The 27,623-nt window shown below is 34.4% G+C and overlaps 1 protein-coding gene across 1 annotated transcript in view; it reads left to right on the forward strand.

The window, feature by feature from the left end:
- The first annotated feature begins 8,436 nt into the window (after positions 1-8,436).
- Positions 8,437-27,623, forward strand: part of LOC132549823 (ATP-binding cassette sub-family A member 2-like) — a 71,835-nt gene continuing 52,648 nt past the window's right edge. The window contains exon 1 of the mRNA XM_060213796.1: positions 8,437-8,502. Within this exon, the coding sequence (XP_060069779.1) occupies positions 8,437-8,502 (66 nt within the window). The remainder of the gene's footprint in view (positions 8,503-27,623) is intronic.

A 27,623-nucleotide genomic window follows, 5' to 3' on the forward strand; every position in this document is an offset into this window, starting at 1 on the left:
CAAGTTTTTAAAAAAATATCATTTGTATTTTTTTAAAATATCAATTTAAATTCTAAAAGTGCTTATCTGAATTTAAAAGATATATCATATGTATTCAAACACAGTGCGTTTGGATTCAAAGAAATATCTTCAAAAAATGTCATTTTAATACAAATGATATTTTACAAAACATCTTGAATTCGAATCAGTATTTTTATAAATAGATTTAAAAATATAAATAACGCGACAGTTGACATGCCATACTTTCGGCTTTTATTTGATTCACTTCCCCGTTTTCAAAAGCGTGTGTATTAATTCAAAGACAAGTATGAGTTGGATAAAGTTCAATTTGAATTTCTCTGATTTAATATCTGTGATATCGGTCTTAAACAAGGAGAAAATAATACTCCGGCTCACCCACTCTCTCCCTTTTTCGTTTGATGGAAACTTTGTAGGCGGTGGTATTCTAGTTTATGTAAAGGATCTTCTAAAAGCGAAACGTTTGAACGAATTAGAGTTTCTAGGTGATGCAGTCATTTGGATAAAAATTAGACTCCTATTCTCAAACATTACTGTCGGTACAGTTTATAGACAGGTCAATCTATCTACGGTCCTCTGTCAACAGTGCTTTATGTAGTTCACCGTATGTAACAGGAGATTTGAATGTTGACTCACTGTTTCACCCAATCCTGCTCTCATTTGACATGACCAATCCATTTTCGTTTTCTAATGTTGATAGTGCTACTCGTGTAGGACCTACTAGATTTACTATTCCTGATCCTGTAATCTTACCAAGGTGCATCACATGTGATTCTTCAGTGGTTTATATAGACAGATGTGTTAAGGATCATGATGGATGTAATGCTAATATTAATATATTTTTTTTCATTTAAAACCCATCTTTAAACGTGAAATTTGGCTGTACAAGAGAGCAGATTTTGTGAAATTTAACCACTTGATTTCTACACACAAATGGGTTGATCTTTTTAGTAATTGGTAATTTTAGTAAATTCAGCGTGTGTTTTTTTTTACAAAAGCTTTTAAAAATGTTGCTTATGAACCTATTCCCTTCAAAGAAATTTGTATTAGCCCAATGATAAACCATTGATGATCTCAGAACAGCGGAAAAATTGAAGAAGAAGAAGAGACAGGATATGTAAAATTGCGAGATCAACGAGCAGCTCAGTGATGTTAATAGATTTTTGAAATATGCAAAGATATCCTGTTAAATATTATTGATGGGTATTCTTCTGGTCCCGAGTCATATTGCAGACTTATCAGAAGCCTAGTCAGTTCTTCTGGACCTCAGCCATATTGTAGACATATCAGAAGCCTGGTCAATTCTTCTGGACCTCAGTGATATTGCAGATTTATCAGAAGCCTGATTAATTCTCTACGACCTCAGTCATATTGCAGACTTATCAGAAGACTAATCAATTCTTCTGGACCTCAGTGATATTGCAGATTTATCAGAAGCCTGATTAATTCTCTACGACCTCAGTCATATTGTAGACATATCAGAAGCCTGGTCAATTCTTCTGGACCTCAGTCATATTGCAGACTTATCAGAAGCCTGATTAATTCTCTACGACCTCAGTCATATTGCAGATTTATCTGAAGCCTGATTAATTCTTCTGGACCTCAGTCATATTGCAGATTTATCAGAAGCCTGATCAATCCTTGTGGATCTTAGTCATATTGTAGACATATCAGAAGCCTGGTCAATTCTTCTGGACCTCAGTCATTTTGCAGACTTATCAGAAGACTAATCAATTCTTCTGGACCTCAGTCATATTGCAGACTTATCAGAAGCCTGATCAATTCTTCTGGACCTCAGTCATATTGCAGACTTATCTGAAGCCTGATTAATTCTTCTGGACCTCAGTCATATTGCAGACTTATCAGAAGACTAATCAATTCTTCTGGACCTCAGTCATATTGTAGACATATCAGAAGCCTGGTCAATTCTTCTGGACCTCAGTCATTTTGCAGACTTATCAGAAGACTAATCAATTCTTCTGGACCTCAGTCATTTTGCAGACTTATCAGAAGACGTATCAATTCTTCTGGACCTCAGTCATTTTGCAGACTTATCTGAAGCCTGATCAATTCTTCTGGACCTCAGTCATTTTGCAGACTTATCAGAAGACGTATCAATTCTTCTGGACCTCAGTCATTTTGCAGACATATCAGAAGCCTGATCAATTCTTCTGGACCTCAGTCATTTTGCAGACTTATCAGAAGACTAATCAATTCTTCTGGTCCTGTCATATTACAGACTTATCAGACGCCTGATCAATTCTTCTGGTCCTGTCATATTACAGACTTATCAGACGCCTGATCAATTCTTCTGGACCTCAGTCATTTTGCAGACTTATCTGAAGCCTGATCAATTCTTCTGGACCTCAGTCATTTTGCAGACATATCAGAAGCCTGATCAATTCTTCTGGACCTCAGTCATTTTGCAGACATATCAGAAGCCTGATCAATTCTTCTGGACCTCAGTCATTTTGCAGACTTATCAGAAGACGTATCAATTCTTCTGGACCTCAGTCATTTTGCAGACATATCAGAAGCCTGATCAATTCTTCTGGACCTCAGTCATTTTGCAGACATATCAGAAGCCTGATCAATTCTTCTGGACCTCAGTCATTTTGCAGACTTATCAGAAGACGTATCAATTCTTCTGGACCTCAGTCATTTTGCAGACATATCAGAAGCCTGATCAATTCTTCTGGACCTCAGTCATATTGCAGATTTATCAGAAGCCTGGTCAATTCTTCTGGACCTCAGTCATATTGTAGACATATCAGAAGCCTGGTCAATTCTTCTGGACCTCAGTCATTTTGCAGACTTATCAGAAGACTAATCAATTCTTCTGGACCTCAGTCATTTTGCAGACTTATCAGAAGACGTATCAATTCTTCTGGACCTCAGTCATTTTGCAGACTTATCTGAAGCCTGATCAATTCTTCTGGACCTCAGTCATTTTGCAGACTTATCAGAAGACGTATCAATTCTTCTGGACCTCAGTCATTTTGCAGACATATCAGAAGCCTGATCAATTCTTCTGGACCTCAGTCATTTTGCAGACTTATCAGAAGACTAATCAATTCTTCTGGTCCTGTCATATTACAGACTTATCAGATGCCTGATCAATTCTTCTGGTCCTGTCATATTACAGACTTATCAGACGCCTGATCAATTCTTCTGGACCTCAGTCATTTTGCAGACTTTTCTGAAGCCTGATCAATTCTTCTGGACCTCAGTCATTTTGCAGACATATCAGAAGCCTGATCAATTCTTCTGGACCTCAGTCATTTTGCAGACATATCAGAAGCCTGATCAATTCTTCTGGACCTCAGTCATTTTGCAGACTTATCAGAAGACGTATCAATTCTTCTGGACCTCAGTCATTTTGCAGACATATCAGAAGCCTGATCAATTCTTCTGGACCTCAGTCATTTTGCAGACATATCAGAAGCCTGATCAATTCTTCTGGACCTCAGTCATTTTGCAGACTTATCAGAAGACGTATCAATTCTTCTGGACCTCAGTCATTTTGCAGACATATCAGAAGCCTGATCAATTCTTCTGGACCTCAGTCATTTTGCAGACTTATCAGAAGACTAATCAATTCTTCTGGTCCTGTCATATTACAGACTTATCAGACGCCTGATCAATTCTTCTGGACCTCAGTCATTTTGCAGACTTATCAGACGCCTGATCAATTCTTCTGGTCCTGTCATATTACAGACTTATCAGACGCCTGATCACTTCATCTGGAACTTCATGTAAAAAACCTACTGTATAGCTCTTAAAATACTTTTTAATATGTTATTACGACAGGGTTTTACTCCGATATATGGGAACTAGCCCATGTTATGCTTTTGTTTAAATGACATCATGGACATTCTCCAATTAATTACAGACTAATTCCACTTGAGAAAGTCCTTGAAAGAGTGGTTTATAGGTATTTGTACGATTATTTGATTGAAAATTTGTTGTTCTATAAGTATTAGGTTTCATATATGGTCTTTCTACTGTTGATCAACTACACGTAATTGCTATTTACAACCAAATATGCTCAGCATTTGAGGAGTACAGCATTCATGTTTAGTTCTTTGCGATATATCTGAAGCCTTTAAGTTTGGCATAAAGATTTGTTAATAAAGTTAAAATAGTAGGGTATATCAGGCAAAATACATATTTCGTTAGAATTTTTCATTGACGTAAAAAGGTATCTAAAAACAGTTGTTACTCTTTTGTAAGTGTCATTGAACCCGGGGTTCCACAATGGTCAAATTTCATCAACAATATTGGCGAAATTTTCGAATCTACTTCTCGCCATTTTGCAGAGGACACCTCGCTATTATATTCATCATCTTCCTGTCTTGAAGTAATATTAAATATATATTTAGATAAGGTAAATACGTGGACTAGTACACGGATACTTAAATAAAATAAAAACAAATGTAGTGTACATTTCTAACGCTGTGAACTTATAGATGGGTGAAGAAAGAGTTCGAATTTTCCATAAACATTTTAACATTGAAGAGTTATATTAAATTATTGTGCTAATCGGGGAGACCAGATTAATGTAATTCATACTTCGGTAGTGAAAAGGATTAATGTTTTATGGAAATTGAAATAAATTGATATAATTGCTTAGCCGTAAATCACCACTTATGATTTATAAAGTATTCATTCTACAAGGATTACAATATACTTCTGAATTTTGGGATGATTATACCAGCATATTGGTTCTGATCATCAAGACAAGGCTGTCCAAATTATATCGGGACTTCGTTTATACGTGTATAATGAAGCTTTGTATTATGGCTTCGCTTGCAAACACTCTCCGACCGACGTACACGGGGAAAATTATAAGATGCATAACAAACAAACTTGTGAATTCCTGAATCAAAATTTACCACCTACTGCTAATGAAAGTAATCCTTATTCTCTCCGAAACAGCAACAACAGAAATGCCCAATTAAGACTCTTCCTTACAAACATTCTTTCATACCACCCACTGTTAACTGCTGGAATACTTTAGATAATTAATTGAAATCACTACCGTCTATAAATACCTTCAGGAAATCCTTATTACCCGACGTGCATATTACCCCTCCCATGTATTACGGACTAGGAGAACGAAAATTAAATGTTCTGCAAACAAACTTCAGACATCAGTGTAGCTCTCTTAATTATGATCTCTTTAGAAGTAACGTTTAATGCAGACTGTTGCCGAGTTGAGAATGTATCTCCCTACTTCTTTTGAATGCGTCCATTTTAGAAATGAAAGAAACATTCCAATACAAAATGTTCAGTTCTTAAACGTATAACTTAATCTAGAAACCATCTTGTTAGGAAATTCACAACGTACAGTGGAACTTAATATAGAATTCTTTAATTGCGTGCATACGTTCTCAACATTCGGGAAACATATTTTGATCAAGTTTACAATATTTGAATTGTTTCGATTTATTTGCTTTTACTTGCATATTAGCCAAGAATGAGTCAAGCTGATATTTATTGTTGTATTACATATCAATTGTTTATTTGTTAACCCGTATCTGTTCCTGTCTCCAGTAAACAATAAAATATGCTTGATCTAATGGTTGACTATTTCTCTGTCGCAAACAAAAACTATCAAGTTTACCAATGAGTTGAGCATCGTGGATATCGAAAACTTAACTGCTCATGAAACGTGTCAACTATTTGTTCAATGATCATTTTATTTTATGTTGTTAAGCCCATTAAGTTGCTTCAGTACACAGATTAATGACATAGGCCATCGGAAAAAGGACAATCAAGTCAGTATTGATCACTTTCTGATATTCATTTATTTTTTTATCAAAATATGTAAAAGCAATGAGAGAAATCCAAAATCCAAATCAGATTTTGTATAAAGATTTTCTGAACAGATTTCGTTAACTGGAAAATAGCAAGCACCTACGAGTGCTGAATGATAATTTGTCGGCCTCATATTTAAGGATTTGACTTTGGCTGACATATTGCCTCGGATATATATGGGTTTCGGTATTTTCTTGTCGAAGTCTTGACAAATATAAAACTACAAAAAATAACGTTGTAGTTCAGTTATATTCGTCAACGGAAGCTAGAATAAGTGGCGTTTCCAGTTGACTCGTTCGGTAAACTTGTCTAGTTTTGCTGATAACAAAAAGTATGATCACGGTCTGATAACTTCGTGTGCCACCTGTCTGGGACTCGTGTACAGGTTGCTACTTGGAAGAGTCAAAAACACGATATCATTTTAAACTATTAAATGGGGGAAACAATTTAACAGAATTACCGTTTTATATCATTTAAAATGAGTTCTGTATACATTTTGGCAGAGATCCAATTAATTATTCAAAGATCACCCGACACGTGCAGTGTACAAATCTTGTACACATTCACTCGTTTGCATTTTGTTACACGTGCAGTAGCGCTTTAAAGTTTGGGTTTATTCGTGTTGAGATTTGTTTTCAATTAACATTGGTCGATGAGCATTGAGTGAACTAGTGTATATATCAGCAGTGACCGGCTGATTTATCACAAACGTAAAGCGTGTCATCTGTAATCTACAAACGAGTGAAATGTGAAGTCTGGACTCTGTACGATTAGACTTGTTCAGTTTCATGGTTGAGTATGTCCCTGTGTATCGCCGTCAACACGAGTGTGGCTGTCGACCAAACAAATGCGTGTGTATTACGTCGTATTACATCCCCGACTGAAAAAAAGCCATCAACACAGAAACCCGCCAATAGCTGCGGTGGCTGGCGTTCACACGCACTGACGGGACAGACGGAAACGTGGAGAGTTTGTTCGCAATAGTTATATGAAGACGATAAGATAATAATGCAGATTTGATTAATACTATGGAGCACTTTACACATGGTCATTGATTCAGTGTGGATGTAGTACTGTGTCTTTACACCACAGTAATGATCTCCCAACAAAGAAGAGATAAAGTTTACTGTGTTACCATGGCTTGCAGATGATGATTAAACTTGAATTTTAAGTTCGATATACTACAACACAAGCAAAGAACCTGTATCGAACCAGTGATACAGAAAAATGTTTGTTTGTGTGTTGTGAATGACAACTACGGGAACTTGGACATTTTATCCATATGTTTACAAGGAGAAAAAATGGAATTTGAAGTTGCACTTTACAAGTAAATCAAGGATAGGAGTATTTACGACACACAAAGATGGAGACGAGTACACAGGTAATTTGTTACTGATGATTTTGACGATTTCCTGTATTTTGTGGAAATTAATCAGTTAATACGTGTAAACATTATACAACGCATGGCAGTATGATAGACAAATCATATTTATTTATTTGTATGACATGTTCATGAAAAGGTTTTATTTATTGTTAGATGGCCTTACTCAGATTAGTTAGTAAATTCCTTTATATGGATCTCATGTATTAATTTCCACCAAATCAAATGGGAGGAAGTTGAGGGAGGGGGAAGATATCTAATCATTTCCGATCGATGGACATCATATACTATTTACCACCAAATCAAACGGAAGGAGGAGGAGGAAGGAAGGAGGAAGATTATTTAATCATTTCTGATCTATGGACACCATATACTATTTCCCACCAAATCAAATGGAGGAAAAAAGTATGGGGTGGGTGGGGAGGGGAGTGAGTGGGTGATGATTGAATGACATTTGTATAAACAATATTTTAAAATCATGTACATAATCTATTTTTGGTTCAATCTAATGACACAAAATCAATACTTTTCACATATAGAAATAGTGTCTATATGCGTACGACAAAAACACAACAATGTACTGTAGACTGTCTCCAGCATATATATCAATTCTTGTATTTATCATGATAATTCTTTGCGTGGTAGTTAATCCTTTGTCTGGTCCACATAAAGAGCCATAAAGTGCAACATTGCTGTGTAATACTATAAATAGCTGTGTAATACACAACGTTGAAGGCTCACATACAGGAATGAACAAAGGAGCTCGTGTCTGACAGTCAGCTGACCGATGTAAACAAACTCACGTTGTTTGTCGACTATTTTTAGCTGAAAAATGACGTCACTACCAATCAATAACTCTATAGTTAATCACGTGGTAAAATATTCATCATGGTGCTCGGAGGATGAAGCGAGCATAAATTGTAAGTAAATAATGGCCTTATCGAGGTGTAGACATACGAAGCAGTCAGAGAAAGCATGTATGCGGGCTCAAAAAGGACGATGTGACTTGAATTAAGAATATATACGTCGATGTCATAGACAATTTAGCTTGAAATTTTCTTATCAGTTGGCCCAAGTACATGGGACCTTGCATGTAGATGTGCGATCCCTGTAACATAGACTACAATATGGTGAATCGTAAATAAAATGCCTATAAATCATGCTTGTTTTCTTCTTTTGTTCGACAGGTTCCATATCTCGCCAATGACCGTGACAGTATGGGATTTTTTCACCAGTTTCGTCTACTGTTGTGGAAGAATTTTACGCTGAAAAAACGGACCCCAGTAAGTGTTGATAAATACTGATAAATACACCGAGTTTTACGTAGAACACCGAAGTCACGATAGCCACGTCAACCCGTGGCGCTTCCCATTAATTGCATGTGTGCATATGCACTTATAAAGACCTACATTAAAATTGTAATGTACATGTACGTACGTGTATCATACCGTGATTGCAGCGATGTCTGGTCATGTATATAAAAATTTGCGTATTCATGTAGAATATCTAGATATGCTGCCAGAGACCGGTAGGTAGTATAATGATATTCAAGTATTATCAATTATATTTTTCTGTGTGTCTCTATAGACTAGCACGACGAATAAAAAGTCAAGAATATCAAATACATAATTTAGATATTCAAAACTCAGCAGACTATAGTCAATGTAATTGGTTGGGAAAAACATTCAGTAGGTTATGAAGAAAACATTAACTACATGTTTTGTGTACATATACAACATTGACAAGCAGGACATGTACAGCTACTAGTACTTATTTCCATCAAATTTATTGATAACAGCCTTGTTATCAACCATTCCTGAACTGTCATTTTTACTAATCATGGCCAGTTTCTGAACAATTAAGCCAGCCATTGTTATGGTTTGATCTGATGAGAATGATGTCAGTTACTTTGGTGTTTTATGTAGGGATCTGGGAAATATTTGAAAAACAAACACAATCCTGCTGTTATCCCTGAAAAACTAAACAGATTTTGTTCTGAAAGGGCAAGTCATCTTGTCTTAACATTCATAAAACCATTTCAACAGCTCATGACCACAGAAAAAATGTGAACAGGATTTGCAAAGCCAATTCTATCTGAACACACCATATGCCATATTGTGTGGTGAGATTACAGATCATTCAGCGAAGTTGTGATCATGTCCTAGTCAAGACACTTCACCCTAATTGCTTTATATACCATGTCTCTTACATGTTGTTCAGTGAGGAAGCTACATACAGACTACTCAGACACCCAGACACAAAGAAACGAAATGGGTAAAACTGCTACCAGCAAAATAGGACTTCCTTCATACTTGTTTCAATGAATTGTGTCCATTTCTTTCTGACTAGACATTTGTGTCTTTTTACCTTGGAGGATCTCCATTCTACTGGGGCCAAGTGCTACCTTACCATTCCATTTATGGCCCTGAACCACTATACACAATAATTTCTATTAGAATATTTCTATCTAGGACATAGCAATTGGTCCTGGGTTCAGCTCCAAGCAGATTCACTTCACCATTGTAAACATAGTCATTGATAAAAATGACCTCAATTTTCTTTGATCTTTTGGCTGAAGAAGAATGGAATTAAGGAACTCATTAGTACAAATCATGCTTCAGAACCATGCTGTGCCTCAATCCTGTACTGGGCCAGTATGTTTATTTTGGAGTTTATCACCCCATGAACAGCCATAGTCATTTTGTGGCAGGGTGTTCTTGTAATAGCTGGTGGCTATCTAATTGAACAAAATGTGAGAAGCATGCCACATGATGTATCTAAAACAACTGGAGTAAAATGTCTTCCTTAGAACGCAGGACAATCTGTGATGCTCCTTTCCATAGAAATACAATAAGTAAACCTGCCCTAGGTAGGAATAGAACGATGCATCTCACATCTTAACCTGCATTTGTGTTGAGTTAGTGGCATACACGGATAAAAAATATATATATTATAGTGAGAATAACAATTTTAGTGTTGAGGTCAAATGCTGTATATGAAACCTTTTAAAACACTGTTTCTCTGAATTAACCAAGATTTCAATGGTCAATATATCTGTTTTATTAAAGTGTGCTTAAGGTAAATTAATAACAAGTTTGTAAAAATCAATAGCATAGACCTATTTCAAAGATTATGCATAAGAGTTTAATGTTTGAAAATGTTAAAATAACATTAATCTTCTAATCACTGTGCATATAATGACTTTGATTTAACAGTTATGGCATGTAGAATTCTAAGGTGAAACTCAGCAGCTTTAGCAAGCCTCGATACCCTTCAAACAATTTGGAAGTGCTAGTGTAAATACAATGCCATATGTATCTCTTACTGAAATGTTGCAGCACTGTTCTGTGTAATTAGGAGGCTTAGCTTAACATCATGATATTTGTACTGCAATTGATTTGTTTGAGTATCAAGTTGATTTAACTATTTGACCTTTACATCTTTAAAGGTCATATCACAATTTTAGGTCAATGTCTGTAATGGTCATAATTAAAATAAATAAAAACCATTAAAAAGCTAAATCACTAAAACCATGAATATTGAGAGTGATGATATTTAACTTGCAATGTTGGTGTTAGTTGTCAAGTGTGAGTTTGAGTAAAAAATTCTTTCAAGTTAAGCTCTTGATCTTGTGAGGTGACATATTTAAGTAATTTGACCCCTATAATGTGACGTCTGCCATGTATGAACTTTTCATTCAAACAACTTTTCTTAATAACCCAAAGGTCTTGGGTGCTGATATTGGGCCTGTAAGATGATTGGTTGAAGGGCTACCACATTTGTTAAAATGAGTGACCTTGACCCATTTTCAAGATCACAGGGTCAAATGTGTTCAAATTTTCAAACAACTTCTTTTCCATAACTAAAATGCCCAGGTTGCTGATATAGGGCCTGTAGCATGCTGGAATGAAGAGCTACCGATTTTGCTATCAAAATTTACAGAGTAATTGCCTTTTATTGTCATTGACCTTGTGAACATGACACGAGGAAATATGAAACTTGATATTCAGCCTTATGTCAATAAGATCTCAGATGAGTGTGACAAAATGTCTGATGTGGCCCTTTGCAAATTTATTGCGATGGACCTTGTGAACATGATCATTGGAGTAAATATGAGCATATTTTGATGAAATGGGTTTGCTGCCTTATGGAAAGATGATTTCAGAGGAGTTTGACTATGGAATTGATTCATTTGTAACATACAGAGCTATGACCCTTTACAGTTAGTTTTATTACTATTGAATCACGAGAACACACTAATTTCAGTGAATGTGAACAGGTTTTTGACTTGGTATGAAACCTCACAATGTATATAATTAAGATCTTGGACGAGTTTGATACTATGTTCAATTAAATTAGTAGGATGACCGTTTAGGCTCGTTTCAAAATCTGTTTAGATGTAGAAGACAGGAGGGAAGGATGTATTTTGCCAACAGCTTCAAATGATTTTGAATTGTGAGAGTAGACTTGGGTACAAAAGCATTAATCTGGTCAAAGTTTTCTAAAGCTTGATCACAGACAGAATAAAGGACTAGTTGACACTTTTGATAGAGCTAGTTATGTGTTTGGTTTTCCTTTGTGTAAGCTCTATCATCAAAGTACATAGCATTGTATTTATGGTCAATACTGAACTAAAGACAGATCCATTTTATTCCTTAGAACTCTGCCAGTCTCTTGTCTACAATTCAACTACCATGTGATACAAAATCTATATCAAGTTTTCTTGTCATCTGGCAGTGGGAGATGTATTTGCCTTGAGTCCTGATATCTTGGGAACTATTTGGCGTGACTGACAAGCTTTGAAGTCCTGGCAATACATATACTTTAAATACAGAACATATATACTGATTTACAGTTGTGATCAATGAAATTCAATCTACTAAGTGATACCAGAAATGCAAGCTCAAAATTTGACAAGGTAGTGTGATGTCATGGGTTTGTCTTGTACAATTTTGTATTTTTTAACAAACATCTTAACATTGCTTTCAGTTTTTCGCCAACATGCTCTCACACGTCATTGTTTTTGTACAATGACCATCATTTCTGTATATAGCACATGACTTTTAGAAAAACCATCTCACATATTTAAACAGTTTGCAATTTTTCCAACTTTATGCAATTTGTTTTAGACAATCTGTAAAATGCTTCCTAGCACTTAACATAAATGTACAACTGACAACTTCTCACTCAACAATGCTTCATATACAGTTTCCTGTGTGTCATATATAATTTTTCAGGCATTTTGCTCAAAGAAGAAAATCTTTATCACAGACGATGACTGTATGTTATGGAAGTTACCTTTATTATCAAGGGTGTCTGTTATGGAAGTTACCTTTATTATCAAGGGTGACTGTATATTATGGAAGTTACCTTTATTATCAAGGGTGACTGTTATGGAAGTTAACCTTTATAATCAAGGGCAAGGGTGACTGTTATGGAAGTTAACCTTTATAATCAAGGGTGACTGTCTGTTATGGAAGTTAACCTTTATTATCAAGGGTGACTGTCTGTTATGGAAGTTAACCTTTATTATCAAGGGTGACTGTATGTTATAAAAGTTACCTTTATTATCAAGGGTGACTGTTATGGAAGTTAACCTTTATAATCAAGGGCAAGGGTGACTGTTATGGAAGTTAACCTTTATAATCAAGGGTGACTGTCTGTTATGGAAGTTAACCTTTATTATCAAGGGTGACTGTCTGTTATGGAAGTTAACCTTTATTATCAAGGGTGACTGTATGTTATGAAAGTTACCTTTATTATCAAGGGTGACTGTTATGGAAGTTAACCTTTATAATCAAGGGTGACTGTTATGGAAGTTAACCTTTATAATCAAGGGCAAGGGTGACTGTTATGGAAGTTAACCTTTATAATCAAGGGTGACTGTCTGTTATGGAAGTTAACCTTTATTATCAAGGGTGACTGTCTGTTATGGAAGTTAACCTTTATTATCAAGGGTGACTGTATGTTATGAAAGTTACCTTTATTATCAAGGGTGACTGTTATGGAAGTTAACCTTTATAATCAAGGGTGACTGTTATGGAAGTTAACCTTTATAATCAAGGGTGACTGTCTATTATGGAAGTTAAATTTTATAATTGGAGTGACTGTCTGTTATGGAAGTTAACCTTTACAACCAATGGTGTCTGTCTGTTTTGGAAGTTAACCTTTATAACCAATGGTGTCTGTCTGTTATGGAAGTTAAATTTCATAATCTGGGGTGTCTGTATGTTATGGAAGTTAACCTTTATTATCAAGGGTGACTGTTATGGAAGTTAACCTTTATTATCAATGGTGTCTGTCTGTTATGGAAGTTAAATTTCATAATCTGGGGTGTCTGTATGTTATGGAAGTTAACCTTTATTACCAAGGGTGACTGTTATGGAAGTTAACCTTTATTATCAAGGGTGTCTGTATGTTATGGAAGTTAACCTTTATTATCAAGGGTGACTGTTATGGAGGTTAACCTTTATAATCAAGGGTGACTGTTATGGAAGTTCACCTTTATTATCAAGGGTGACTGTTATGGAAGTTAACCTTTATTATCAAGGGTGACTGTTATGGAAGTTAACCTTTATTATCAAGGGTGACTGTTATGGAAGTTAACCTTTATTATCAAGGGTGACTGTTATGGAAGTTTACCTTTATTATCAAGGGTGACTGTTATGGAAGTTAACCTTTATTATCAAGGGTGATTGTTATGGAAGTTTACCTTTATTATCAAGGGTGACTGTTATGGAAGTTAACCTTTATTATCAAGGGTGACTGTTATGGAAGGTAACCTTCATTATCAATGGTGACTGTTATGGAAGTTTACCTTTATAATCAAGGGTGTCTGTATGTTATAGAAGTTAACCTTTATTATCAATGGTGACTGTTATGGAAGTTAACCTTTATAATCAAGGGTGTCTGTATGTTATAGAAGTTAACCTTTATTATCAATGGTGACTGTTATGGAAGTTAACCTTTATAATCAAGGGTGTCTGTATGTTATAGAAGTTAACCTTCATTATCAAGGGTGACTGTTATGGAAGTTAACTTTTATTATCAAGGGTGACTGTTATGGAAGTTAACCTTTATTATCAAGGGTGACTGTTATGGAAGTTAACCTTTATTATTAAGGGTGACTGTCTGTTATGGAAGTTAACCTTTATTATCAAGGGTGACTGTCTGCAATGGAAGTTTACTTTTATAATAAAGGGTCCAAACTGAATTACAGACCAATTTTAGTCCTCATTGAAAAAATAAACCAATGTTGGTCCAAACTGAAATATAGACCAGTGTTTGTCCTTATTGAAGTACCGATTAATGTTAGTCCTTAATGAAATACAGACCAATATTAGTCCAAGATGATATACAGACTGATGTTAGGCCAAACTGAAATACAGACCAATGTTAGGCCAAGCTGAAATACAGACTGATTTTAGGTAAACTTAAATACAGACCAATGTTAGGCGAAACTGAAATACAGACCGACGTTAAGCCAATCTGAAATACAAACTGATGTTGGTCCAAACTGAAAACAGACCGAAGTTGGTCCAAACTGAAACACTGAACAATGTCTCATTCAAGATAATTGTAATGACAGCCATACAATACAAAAAGTTGAATAGTCATCATTGCTGTTAGGAGATCTAAAGTGTTTGTAGTCAGCAGAATGTATAGTTTGGTTACTAATTCCTGAGGCGCTGATGTCAGAGCCACTCCTACATAAATGTATCAGCTAGCATGTCTTCATTTACAGCTTGGCGACATAAAGTGTGATCTTTGCTAACATTGTGATTAGAATATTATTTTGTAGTCTTAGGTTTGGATTACATTGTCACAGAAAAGCACTAAAAGAATGATTTACCTGAAGTTTTCTTCCTTCCAAGCAGTGGTCTGGATATCATACAAAATTCATATCATCAATTTGATATAATTTGTTGTAGGGGAAATTATATTGAATCTCACAGTAAGATTCGGCTATATTTGTGTATGGAAAAGGTCGTCAATCTATCACTCTGGAGAAAACAAATTACCTAGGATCTTACCTAATGGTATATATGTACAGATAACCTGGCTGCTCCTCAATTATTGTATACCTCTGAAAACTTATTTCGATTTAGAAAAGTCTCTGTGGACTTTGATACATGATTATACGAAAACAATTTCTGTTGTCAATGATGGAAGTCTGCTTCTAATAAAACATCAGTGTAATTTCATTAATAATGAAACTGTCAAAAAAAATTGTGTTTATGAGATTAAATTTGAATAAATTTGCTTGTAATTTATACGTGAGGCTGTAAATAATTAGCACAGAATACCAGTGGTGTCATTGCTGGGATGAAAATGTGCATGTTGTAGAAAGATAGATTAGTGTGGCTAAATTAATTTCTTTGTCAAGAAGTATGAACATTTTTGGTGTGAGATGAAATGTTGAAGTTTTCTTCTCCTCTCTGAGGCTTCATATGGCAAGGTTTGATTTCCAATGGTAAATCTTTATTTTGGAATAACAATTTACTTTATCCATTGTTATTTTCTGCATATTTCCTTGGAATAATTAAACAGAGACCACCTATATGCTGGGTGTTAATTACTTAACTCAACATGTTCTGACATGTAATATTGATTACAGGTATAAAGGTGTTGTACAGATGTTGCCATGCTACTCCTAGAAATCTACCACCAGTATGTTACAACCTCTGATGCAGACATTATATCTTACAAATACTGGCCATATGAGATGACATTGTAGGATTTCCTGGCCACTAGTATGATTGTAGGATTTCTGCCCAGTATAAGTATATACATGGCTGTACATGACAACAAACCTTTGTTAACTAGGGTAAACAGGGTTAAACTACAATAGATTCCGGGAACAATATCTTGTACATCAAATCTACAATTGTAAACCCAGATATTGCATGTTCGGAGTCTACAGGATAAGTAGGGTAACACTACAAAAGATATCAGGAAGGATTATAATCAGGAAAATCAAAACTATCATTGTAAACCCAGATATTACAGACTTTTTAATTGTTATGTATAGTCCTGATATTATATCTTATGAGAATTATATTTTTGATGCAAGAAAATGAAAGGTGACTGCATCATAAAGATCCAGGGCAAACTAGGTTGTGCAGCTGGCAATATTGACACCCAGCCAGGAGCTTGACTATTAAATACACTCATGACATCAATAAGCTGATAACAATGCCTTTGTTTCTAAGTAATCACTGAATGACTTTAAAGTCCGAAGGTCAGCAGCGTCTGATCTGTAAATTTAATTCATCAGTCCTTTGTCATGTTAAAAATCTTACTGTATTCATTTCCATTGCTAAATGTTATTAAGCCCAGTCATATACATCTGTTGCTGTTTTGAAGAATAACCTGCAAATATTATTAAATCGTACTATAATAAGCCCACATATTTCATTTTCCTGTAGTAAGCTGCCAAATATCTGTTGCTTTTCAGAATAATTACCAACAAATGCTACATCATTGTCTTGTAATAAGCCCACCAATATCTATTGCTGTTCAGTAGAATTACCATTAGATACTATTTCATTGTCCTGTAATAAGCCCACCCATATCTATTGCTGTTTTTCTCCTGTAATAAGCCCACCATTATATATTGCTGTTTTTCTCCTGTGATAAGCCCGCCAATATATATTGCTGTTTTTCTCCTGTAATAAGCCCGCCAATATATATTGCTGTTTTTCTCCTGTAATAAGCCCACCAACATATATTGCTGTTTTTCTCCTGTAATAAGCCCACCAATATATATTGCTGTTTAGTAGAATTACCAACAAATACTATTTCATTGTCCAGTAATGTACCCACTCATATCTATTGCGTTTTAGTAGAATCATCAACAAATGCTATTTCACTGTCCTGTAATAAGCCCACCAATATCTATTGCTGTTTAGTAGAATGATCAACAAATACTATATATTTGTCCTTTAATAAGCCCTTCTTTTTTAATTTGAGTCAAAAGTTATGTGTCCATCACATGAACTTGTTGAAAGTTGAATACAGTAGCATGTCTGGCATTTTGAGTATTATTTCAACAGGTGTTTTTGTAATGATGAAAATGAAAAAAAGGATTGCTTACAAGTGCAATGTATGTTGGGTGTAGAAAGGGTGGATTTCTCAAGCAGCTGTACAATATAGACTGGGATCATGTATATCTTAAACTGTTTGGCAGTGTGAACTCTGAAGTTACACATCGTGATTTATATGACTGATGTGTGAGAATGATGTACCTGGAATCCTGGATGCTATTTTGGTAGCTTGGTTTTAAGGAGTCTTAATTGATTTAGTACCAAAGTAATTCTAGAGGCTTAAATACATGTAATAAATTCACCTGTAACTGTGGTAACTGTTTAGAAGAAATGCCAAAAACTGTTCTGTCATTGCTGTTGTCTCTGCTTTATGTCAGAAATTATAACTTTGAACCCTTTGTCTATTGTCAGATAGATACATGGTACATACATGTATGTTATACATGTATCAAGGTCCTAAACTACCTAACAGACCTAAAAAATGCCCAATGTCACTTACGAAAGACCCATTCTGAATATTGTGGTGATTGCCAGAAAGACCCATTCTGAATATTGTGGTGATTACCAGAAAGACCCATTCTGAATATTGTGGTGATTGCCAGAAAGACCCATTCTGAATATTGTGGTGATTGCCAGCTTGTATTTAGGTCTAGATATTATGGTTATTACATACTATGTGATTGTAGGTACTAAGTATGACAACCCAGATACATTCACACCCACCTCCACAACCTATATATAGTTGTGAGTTATCAATTATTAACTAAATTTGATTTGCAACAGTGTAAGGTGTCTAAACAAAAAAACCCAATGACATTGTGTCATGTACCATTGTGAGAGCTTTACATAATAGATGAATCTCTTTACACTTTCATAAGAAGTTGCAAACATTGTTATATTACCTATATGATGTTTTAACCTTTTCAATGTATGATTTCAGTTTTGATTGGTTACACATGTGTGATAAGCTACTTTGGAATAACTTATAAAGATATGTACAAACTTTTCCACATACTTCAGATGTTTGTTCTTAAGTGATAAATGTTTTTTTTTATGCTGGGCTTATCTCCCTGTAAAAAGCCATGGTCACTTTCATGTTTGGTGTCCTTGTAGTAGCTGATCACTACCTTATTTCATTAGTATAAGATATTTGCACCTATTTTCTCTTCACCAAACATTGGCATATAAACTACTTTTAAGAAATTTTGAACCATTAAAAGCTCGAATGTATACACATCATTTGGCAAATTTTAAGATTCAAAAAGGTTTTTAGAAAACTTGCTTGATAATTATGCAAAGACAGCATTTAACATGCTTAAGGTGAGAAGTATCTATTAAAACGATACCAAAACAGATTAAAATTAATAAAAGTGGGTCCAATTGAAAATACAACAAGACGTTATGTGAAGTTCAGAAGGTCACCACAAAAACAACATGACCAATCTGCATGCGAAGATGTACAGGTGAAGTAGGCATGTTCACAGGTAAAGTTCAATGCTGCACAAGCTGCATGTGGGTGAATTTTCATTTGAGGGCTCTCTGTAGTCTTAATAGGGCGAATGTGTGTTTATAGTTAATACCGACCACATATTGAAATGTCTACAGATTTTCTGACTTTGGTTTGGAAATGATCATAAATGGAGGCATGTAGAGACTTTGTGTACATTTATTGTAATGAATATGCTATATCAATTATAAAAGTACCATCTTTATCATGCAATAAGCACAGGGGCCGACACAGAACTTCTGATTCAAGGCAAAATGGACTAATTGCGATAAAAGAACATTTGTAATTTAAGTATAAAGTTAAAGATATGGGTGGGCTTATTACAAGACATATACATATTGCTTGATCAATACGGTAAGGTAAGCCTTTTTCTGTGATACCATTCTGAAGTTCCTGTACCTGAATAGACAAAGATTAGTATAGAATTAGCTAGACCTACATACTTATACCTTACATTGATTTAAGTAGTCTTGTGTTATATTATTATACAACCTACCGACAGGTGCTGTGGCTTTGTTTGATTCTGACTTTCAGACATTATCTACACCACGAAATGGTTGCAGCTTTCACTTGTTATTAATTTTAGTTTGGCAGTAAAGTAGGTTTTCAAAGTTGTGTAGAAAACTTGAAAGTGCAGCCAAAATATGCCACAGTCAGTTAAAAATATCATCACTTAGAACATTTTAAGCACTCACTTAGCAACTCCATTGAGTAACCCAAGAGAATGCATAAATTTATTATAGATGATGTAATTGATGAGTACCGTTTACAGCAGTGAGACAGCGAATGGGGCCTGATACATGGACCTGGTTCTCAGACAGATATTACAGAGATAAATAATTTAAAAGTCGTAATTTAGCATAGGACAAAACAACACTTGCATCACAACTGGAGGGCAAAGTGGTGGCTTTAGTTAGCTGCGAGGCATCATTGATTTTGGTATTTTATCAGTATGACACAGGATACAGCTTGTAATTTATGTCTCACAGCTTTGGGATATATGGTGGCATTGCATGTGCTTGTAAATTTATCAGTTTTCAAAAATGACAAAGTTTTCTTTACAACATTTCTTGAAAGATTCATTGATAACGTGCATGTTACAGGCTTCCTGTTACAGCAGATTCTTTAGTGCTCGGTTCCTATTCCATATAAGGATTGTTGATGATCTTAATTCAAATTAGTGCGGAGTGTTTGTTTTTTATTTGGTAGCTTTTTAGAATTGTTTATATAGCAGAAAATTTTAAAGTGGAAAAATGATAAAGATTACCATCTTAATATTTTCGTTTTCAATTTAATTAGCTGAATATTTGAAAATATTTTTGTTTTCAATTTAATTAGCTGAATATTTGAAAATATTTTCCGTTTTCAATTTAATTAGCTGAATATTTGAAAAATGAGAAAAAGGTAAATGATTTTTAAAAATTCATTTACAGTTATAAGATAATAATTCCTGGAGGACCATGCTCCCAACACCATATGGGTTAAAAGACATAAGAGATGATACACACTGATAATGAACGTAAAGATCTTCTTGTAGATCAACAGGATATGTTGAGACGCCCTGAAATTACTGAATCAATTTACCAAAGTTATTTTAGAAATGTATAAACATTGGTATCAGATCCAGTCAAAGCAGTCCCACAGGGCAGGCCTAAAGAGACAGTTACAGAGAGAGAAATATTACCTTATAGTTCCATTCTACCACCAGTTTCCCCGTTTAGTTCTATGAAAGTATTGGGGTTGAGATGGGAGTGTATTTAGTTGTCAAGGTGAAACCTCCACCAAGAGGTAATCCTAGTAGCTATAAATGTGATATCAATTTTACATTCTGTGTTGCATTCAAATGTTGCCACTTACTAAAAGGATCAACTTCCATTTATAATTTCAACTTTTCAATGAAATCTGACTGAGAGCTGAATCAATTATTAATGAAATATCAGCCTGCAATAAATCACTTTCATTTCAAATGAACAAAAAAATGTAATAGTTTACACTTTTATATCAATAATCTAGTGACTATACTATTTCATACAATTGCTATTTATGATGACACAAAAAATATCATTATAGCTGTTCTCAGATGCTAACTTGCTGACATCAGCATTTGATTAGGCGAGTAATTTTAACGTTTCCTGATTTTTGTTTTATTTTGATTTTTAATTGATATTTGAGAATGGAAATATAAATACTGAACTGTAACCAGATGGGGTAAACAATGATATGTAGCAAATCTTGGTGGAAGATAAATATTCATGGCACCCTTACGGACGCCATTCTATTTATCTTCCAACAGGATTGACTTCATTTCAACTGTATTACCCATCTGGTAACAGTTTATTGTTTAAAGGGATTTCATAGAGTCAAAGTTTTAAAATGTTTTTAGTAAAAAGTTCTATAAACCAAGTAAAGTAATTGACATTTAAGAGTCAATTATCATATTTCTTTGCCATTTAACTGTGTGTTATGTACTCTTATAGTAAGTTGAAAGATTATGATGAAACATCAAATTACACAGAATGATTAAGTAGGTAGTCATACAGACGTGTTTTGTGTGATGGTGTCTTGGTAAAAACTTCCTCTATTTTAAGCACTGTAGCAATAAAAAGCTTTCATGAAAGCTGACATAAAGAATTACCCAGTAAGTGTCTTAGTATGTCTTTGTAGTATTAAACTGTTACTGTTACGCTGTTGCAAGACTTTTTACTTTTGAAATGAAGAGAATGGTATTAGTTGATTGGTTTCTGGAGGTATGTATTTCGCTACAAAGGACCAGGGCTGAAACTATTGGAAAGGGCATTTTATTGATCCTGGGACAGCAAAATGTCATGGAGCATTTGGTTAACCATGTAACACCCCTAGATACTTATAGTAGGTTGCCTTTTCTATTGATTTGGACCATTCTTATTGTCATTGTGAGGGATGAAAGGTCAACACTGGTTAACCATTTTATACCTGTTGGGGTAACCCATTACCCAAAATTACACACTTGAATCAATTTTCTATTGTCTTGGATGAGTCCATTCATGTTTTCAGGTAAGAGAAGAAATTGTATAGAAATTTCAATTAGAAATTTTGTTCAGAGATAGCTGAATCAATTTCAATTGAAAGTGAAATGGTAAAGTTTAATCAAAAGTTAGTGTTTGTTCTAAAGGTAATAAAGAAAGGAGAGTGCTACTTGGATAAATGATGCTGTGCTTCAGTTGACAATTGTATTGAAATAAAGATGGATAAATGATCATGTTTGTTAAATTTTATGATGCAGCAAAATATTGTATCTGGCAGGATTGTTATCATTCTGTTCTTGAATAATTTTGATGGCATGTTTGCTCAAAATTAAAACTTTTATGTCCTTATCAATCCAATGTCAAATGACAATGGTCAAAGTCTCTCTGAAAATTAAAATGTTTGAAATTCTACTGTTACTTTGATGAATCACTCAAACCCAATTCATAATGTTACTTTAGTTTTACTACCATACTCATCGATCTAATCATTCACTTCCAGAATGGTTGTTGATGATTCCTCAGTCTAGGGACTGACATAGGAAACAATCTGTAGGCAAGGTCACTGAAAGGTCAAGATCACGTGAAGATATACCATTTTAATGACAATCCCAATGTCACCACACAAACTTTTGTATTTCTCTATCTGCAGGCAATAATGTCGCTTTCCATGTATGATTTCCTTGGATTTGCATGAGCCATGATACAATGTAGCTGTTAATAGGTCAAGGTCACTTTTTACTTAATATTTACATTATGTAAGATCTATTTATGGCATGATTGATCAAAGTTCAAGGTCACACTACTAAAATAGAATTTCACCTTTACGGTGTCACTACTGACAACAGTAAAGTTCTCCCACTGACAGGTGTTAGCTACATAAAAACCAAACTGAGCAGCACAATTAGACTCTGCTGTTGATTGGATGATAAAAAGTACTGTCAAAACCTGCTGATTATTTTGCCATAAAAGAGCTGCATGGTGTGAGGTTATTTGTACTGGTATAACAATGGCTGAATCATCTTATGATGTCTATCAGTTTTGTTGCTCTAACCTTTCTCAGGTAGCAGTTGTGTATTTTTTGTAGTTTGGTGATTCCATAGTGTGTCAGTTCTATCATGGGTGATTACAAACAATTAGCCATCCCACAGAATCACAGCAAAACACCAGGAATTGGATTGTCAGAGGCTCATTTCTGAGTTAAAACAATAAAGAATATATCAGTAGAAATGTTGTATAATTATTGGTACTTTGTAGATAACTGGACTAAACATGGCATCTTGTTGAATAACAAAAATCTACTGATTAACAGTACCAGTTATACCTAAGTACGAAGTACTGTTTTATCATAGACTTAGCCGTCTACCAAATTCTTATCTAACATTATATATCATACATCTTATTTGAGTACTCACATCTTACCTAAGCCCAATACTATGTTAACAATATATATATATATATCACACATCTTACCTGTCTACCCAGTTGTTAACAATATATATATATCACACATCTTACCTGTCTACCCAGTTGTTAACAATATATATATATCACACATCTTACCTGTCTACCCAGTTGTTAACAATATATATATATATCACACATCTTACCTGTCTACCCAGTTGTTAACAATATATATCACACATCTTACCTGCACACCCAGTTGTTAACAATATATATCACACATCTTACCTGTACACCCAGTTGTTAACAATATATATATATCACACATCTTACCTGTATACCCAGTTGTTAACAATATATATATATCATACATCTTACCTGTCTACCCAGTTGTTAACAATATATATATATATCACACATCTTACCTGTTTACCCAGTTGTTAACAATATATATATATATCACACATCTTACCTGTCTACCCAGTTGTTAACAATATATATATATCACACATCTTACCTGTACACCCAGTTGTTAACAATATATATATATATCACACATCTTACCTGTCTACCCAGTTGTTAACAATATATATCACACATCTTACCTGTACACCCAGTTGTTAACAATATATATATATATCACATCTTACCTGTCTACCCAGTTGTTAACAATATATATATATCACACATCTTACCTGTCTACCCAGTTGTTAACAATATATATATATATCACACATCTTACCTGTCTACCCAGTTGTTAACAATATATATCACACATATATATATATATCACACATCTTACCTGTTAACAATATATATATATACCTGTCTACCCAGTTGTTAACAATATATATATATATCACACATATATATATATATCACACATCTTGCACACCAGTTGTACCTGTACACCCAGTTGTTAACAATATATATATATGCACACCCATAACAATATATATCACACATCTTACCTGTACACCCAGTTGTTAACAATATATATATATATACCTGTATACCCAGTTGTTAACAATATATATATATCATACATCTTACCTGTCTACCCAGTTGTTAACAATATATATATATATCACACATCTTACCTGTCTACCCAGTTGTTAACAATATATATATATATCACACATCTTACCTGTCTACCCAGTTGTTAACAATATATATCACACATCTTACCTGTCTACCCAGTTGTTAACAATATATATCACACATCTTACCTGTACACCCAGTTGTTAACAATATATATATATATCACACATCTTACCTGTATACCCAGTTGTTAACAATATATATATATATCACACATCTTACCTGTATACCCAGTTGTTAACAATATATATATATATCACACATCTTACCTGTATACCCAGTTGTTAACAATATATATATATATCACACATCTTACCTGTATACCCAGTTGTTAACAATATATATATATATCACACATCTTACCTGTATACCCAGTTGTTAACAATATATATATATATCACACATCTTACCTGTCTACCCAGTTGTTAACAATATAAATCAGACAAATTACTGGAGTACCCAACATGTTAACATAGTGTATCAGACACTTTACCTGAGTACAGGATACAATGTTATGCTTTAGTACACTCACTACTTTACCTAAGTGTACGTACTCGGGTATAAAGTGTACAGTAATATATATATACCTAAGAACTTTAATATACCTTTTTAATATATACATGTAACATTTCTACAATTTATCCTCAGGCACATCCATTGTTGTGGGAGAAACTTGTCTGGACACAGTTAATAGAGGTGTTATACTTTCATGTTTATACTGTGACCGTTTTACACAAGGTTTACTGTCCTCTGATAATTGAGGTGTTTATTCTACTGTTACAAATTACTGTCTGATCAGGCATGTTTTCTTTCTGTTGAATTATTAACAAGTCTATACAACTGTACTGATATTGAGTGCTTGGGCACCAAGTTCAGCACTTTGTTATGCTTAACTGTCTTCATTTAAAATGCATATGCTTGTACTGCTGGCATGAGCAATTGTTCATGATCAGCGGGCTTGAATTGTATTCACATTTGTTATATCATACGTAACGTATGAAAGAACGACATGATCAGCGGGCTTGAATAGTATTCACATTTGTTATATCATACGTAACGTATGTAAGAACGACATGATCAGCGGGCTTGAATTGTATTCACATTTGTTATATCATACGTAACGTATGTAAGAACGACATGATCAGCAAGCTTGAATTGTATTCACATTTGTTATATCATACGTAACGTATGTAAGAACGACATGATCAGCAAGCTTGAATAGTATTCACATTTGTTATATCATACGTAACGTATGTAAGAACGACATGATCAGCAAGCTTGAATTGTATTTACATTTGTTATATCATACGTAACGTATGTAAGAACAACATGATGAGCAAGCTTGAATTGTATTCACATTTGTTATATCATACGTAACGTATGTAAGAACGACATGATCAGCGGGCTTGAATTGTATTCACATTTGTTATATCATACGTAACGTATGTAAGAACGACATGATCAGCGGGCTTGAATTGTATTTACATTTGTTATATCTTACGTAACGTATGTAAGAACGACATGATCAGCGGGCTTGAATAGTATTCACATTTGTTATATCATACGTAACGTATGTAAGAACGACATGATCAGCGGGCTTGAATTGTATTCACATTTGTTATATCATACGTAACGTATGAAAGAACGACATGATCAGCGGGCTTGAATTGTATTCACATTTGTTATATCATACGTAACGTATGTAAGAACGACATGATCAGCAAGCTTGAATAGTATTCACATTTGTTATATATATAACGTATGTAAGAACGACATGATCAGCAAGCTTGAATTGTATTTACATTTGTTATATCATACGTAACGTATGTAAGAACAACATGATCAGCAAGCTTGAATTGTATTCACATTTGTTATATCATACGTAACGTATGTAAGAACGACATGATCAGCGGGCTTGAATTGTATTCACATTTGTTATATCATACGTAACGTATGACAGAACGACATGATCAGCGGGCTTGAATTGTATTCACATTGGTTATATCATATGTAACGTATGTAAGAACGACATGATCAGCGGGCTTGAATAGTATTCACATTTGTTATATCATACGTAACGTATGAAAGAACGACATGATCAGCGGGCTTGAATTGTATTCACATTTGTTATATCATACGTAACGTATGAAAGAACAAGTTAAAACCTTGCATATACTGAATCTGGATGAATATGAATAAAAGATATTTGATTGTATCAGAATATCGGTAACCAACAGACATTGACTGCCCATAAAAATGGTTGTTAAAACATAGCCTGTTGGCTGTTGTACTCTGCTTGATTGAATAGTTGATTGAACTTAAGGCTGAATGAACGATTGGCTGTCATTAAGGTGACCATTAGGTCATTTTGCCACTTTACTGGTCAACACTGGGTTATATTTATCAGGACATTAGAGTTATACAATAAATCGTGTATACCAGCTAGGATTATAAACCATTTACATGTTCAGTCTTTGATGTTTGATGATTAAATGGGATGGGGAATTCTAATTCTGTTTACGGAAGCTTTAATTAATCTCTGGTAGAGTTATCGGAGAAGGAATTTTTTTTTATTTAATTTCTTGGAGAATATGTCATCTTCAGTCAATACTGTTTATGATGCAGTGTTACACACAAAAAATTGGCATTTCTATACAATAACTGTTTAGTAAATTCCTGATAAGTTCACACAGTAGCAGCCTATGGCTAGATTTCATGTTATAAAGATAAACCTTTACTTTAATGCTACTAGTTTTTATGTGACTTTTTGGTTTTATAATGGACTTGATGATACATGGAAGTAAAAAGTATGAAAGCAATTTAAAGAAAAAAAAGGGGGTCAGAAGTACAATGCTGATAAGAAGTGAGACAAGAAATGGGAGGTAGTGTGAAGTGCAATGATTGCTATACTTAGTTGTTACTATGCCAATCTTGAATATCTAGATTGCAGTCTGTTATACTTGTACAGTGACCACAATGTAAGCACTGATTGAGAACTTGCAACTCGAGTGAACTAAAAAACACTACCCAACATTCCTGTCACAGTATAATTTTATACTGTCCCCAGTCTACCTGCCTGTGTCATACTGTGTAACAATCCCCACATGGCATCTAAGGAACACTAACTGAACATGCCTACCAGAAAGCAACAGTATGACTGCTTTTTGATTGACCTTATTGATAAATATTTCATTTTACCAATATTGTTAGGTTATCCTGATTCTATGGATCAGATGACCTATAGCCAATGTGTTTTGTCTGTCATCATGCACTGTCCACTGTGTGTAAACTTTCCATTCAAATGACTTATCTTCAATTACCAAAATGCCCAGGGTGCTGATACT

This window comes from Ylistrum balloti, unplaced genomic scaffold (assembly GCF_031769215.1).
Source record: "Ylistrum balloti isolate Yb309-2 unplaced genomic scaffold, AGI_CSIRO_Ybal_v1 Utg370078, whole genome shotgun sequence".
Classification (NCBI taxonomy): Eukaryota; Metazoa; Mollusca; class Bivalvia; order Pectinida; family Pectinidae; genus Ylistrum; species Ylistrum balloti.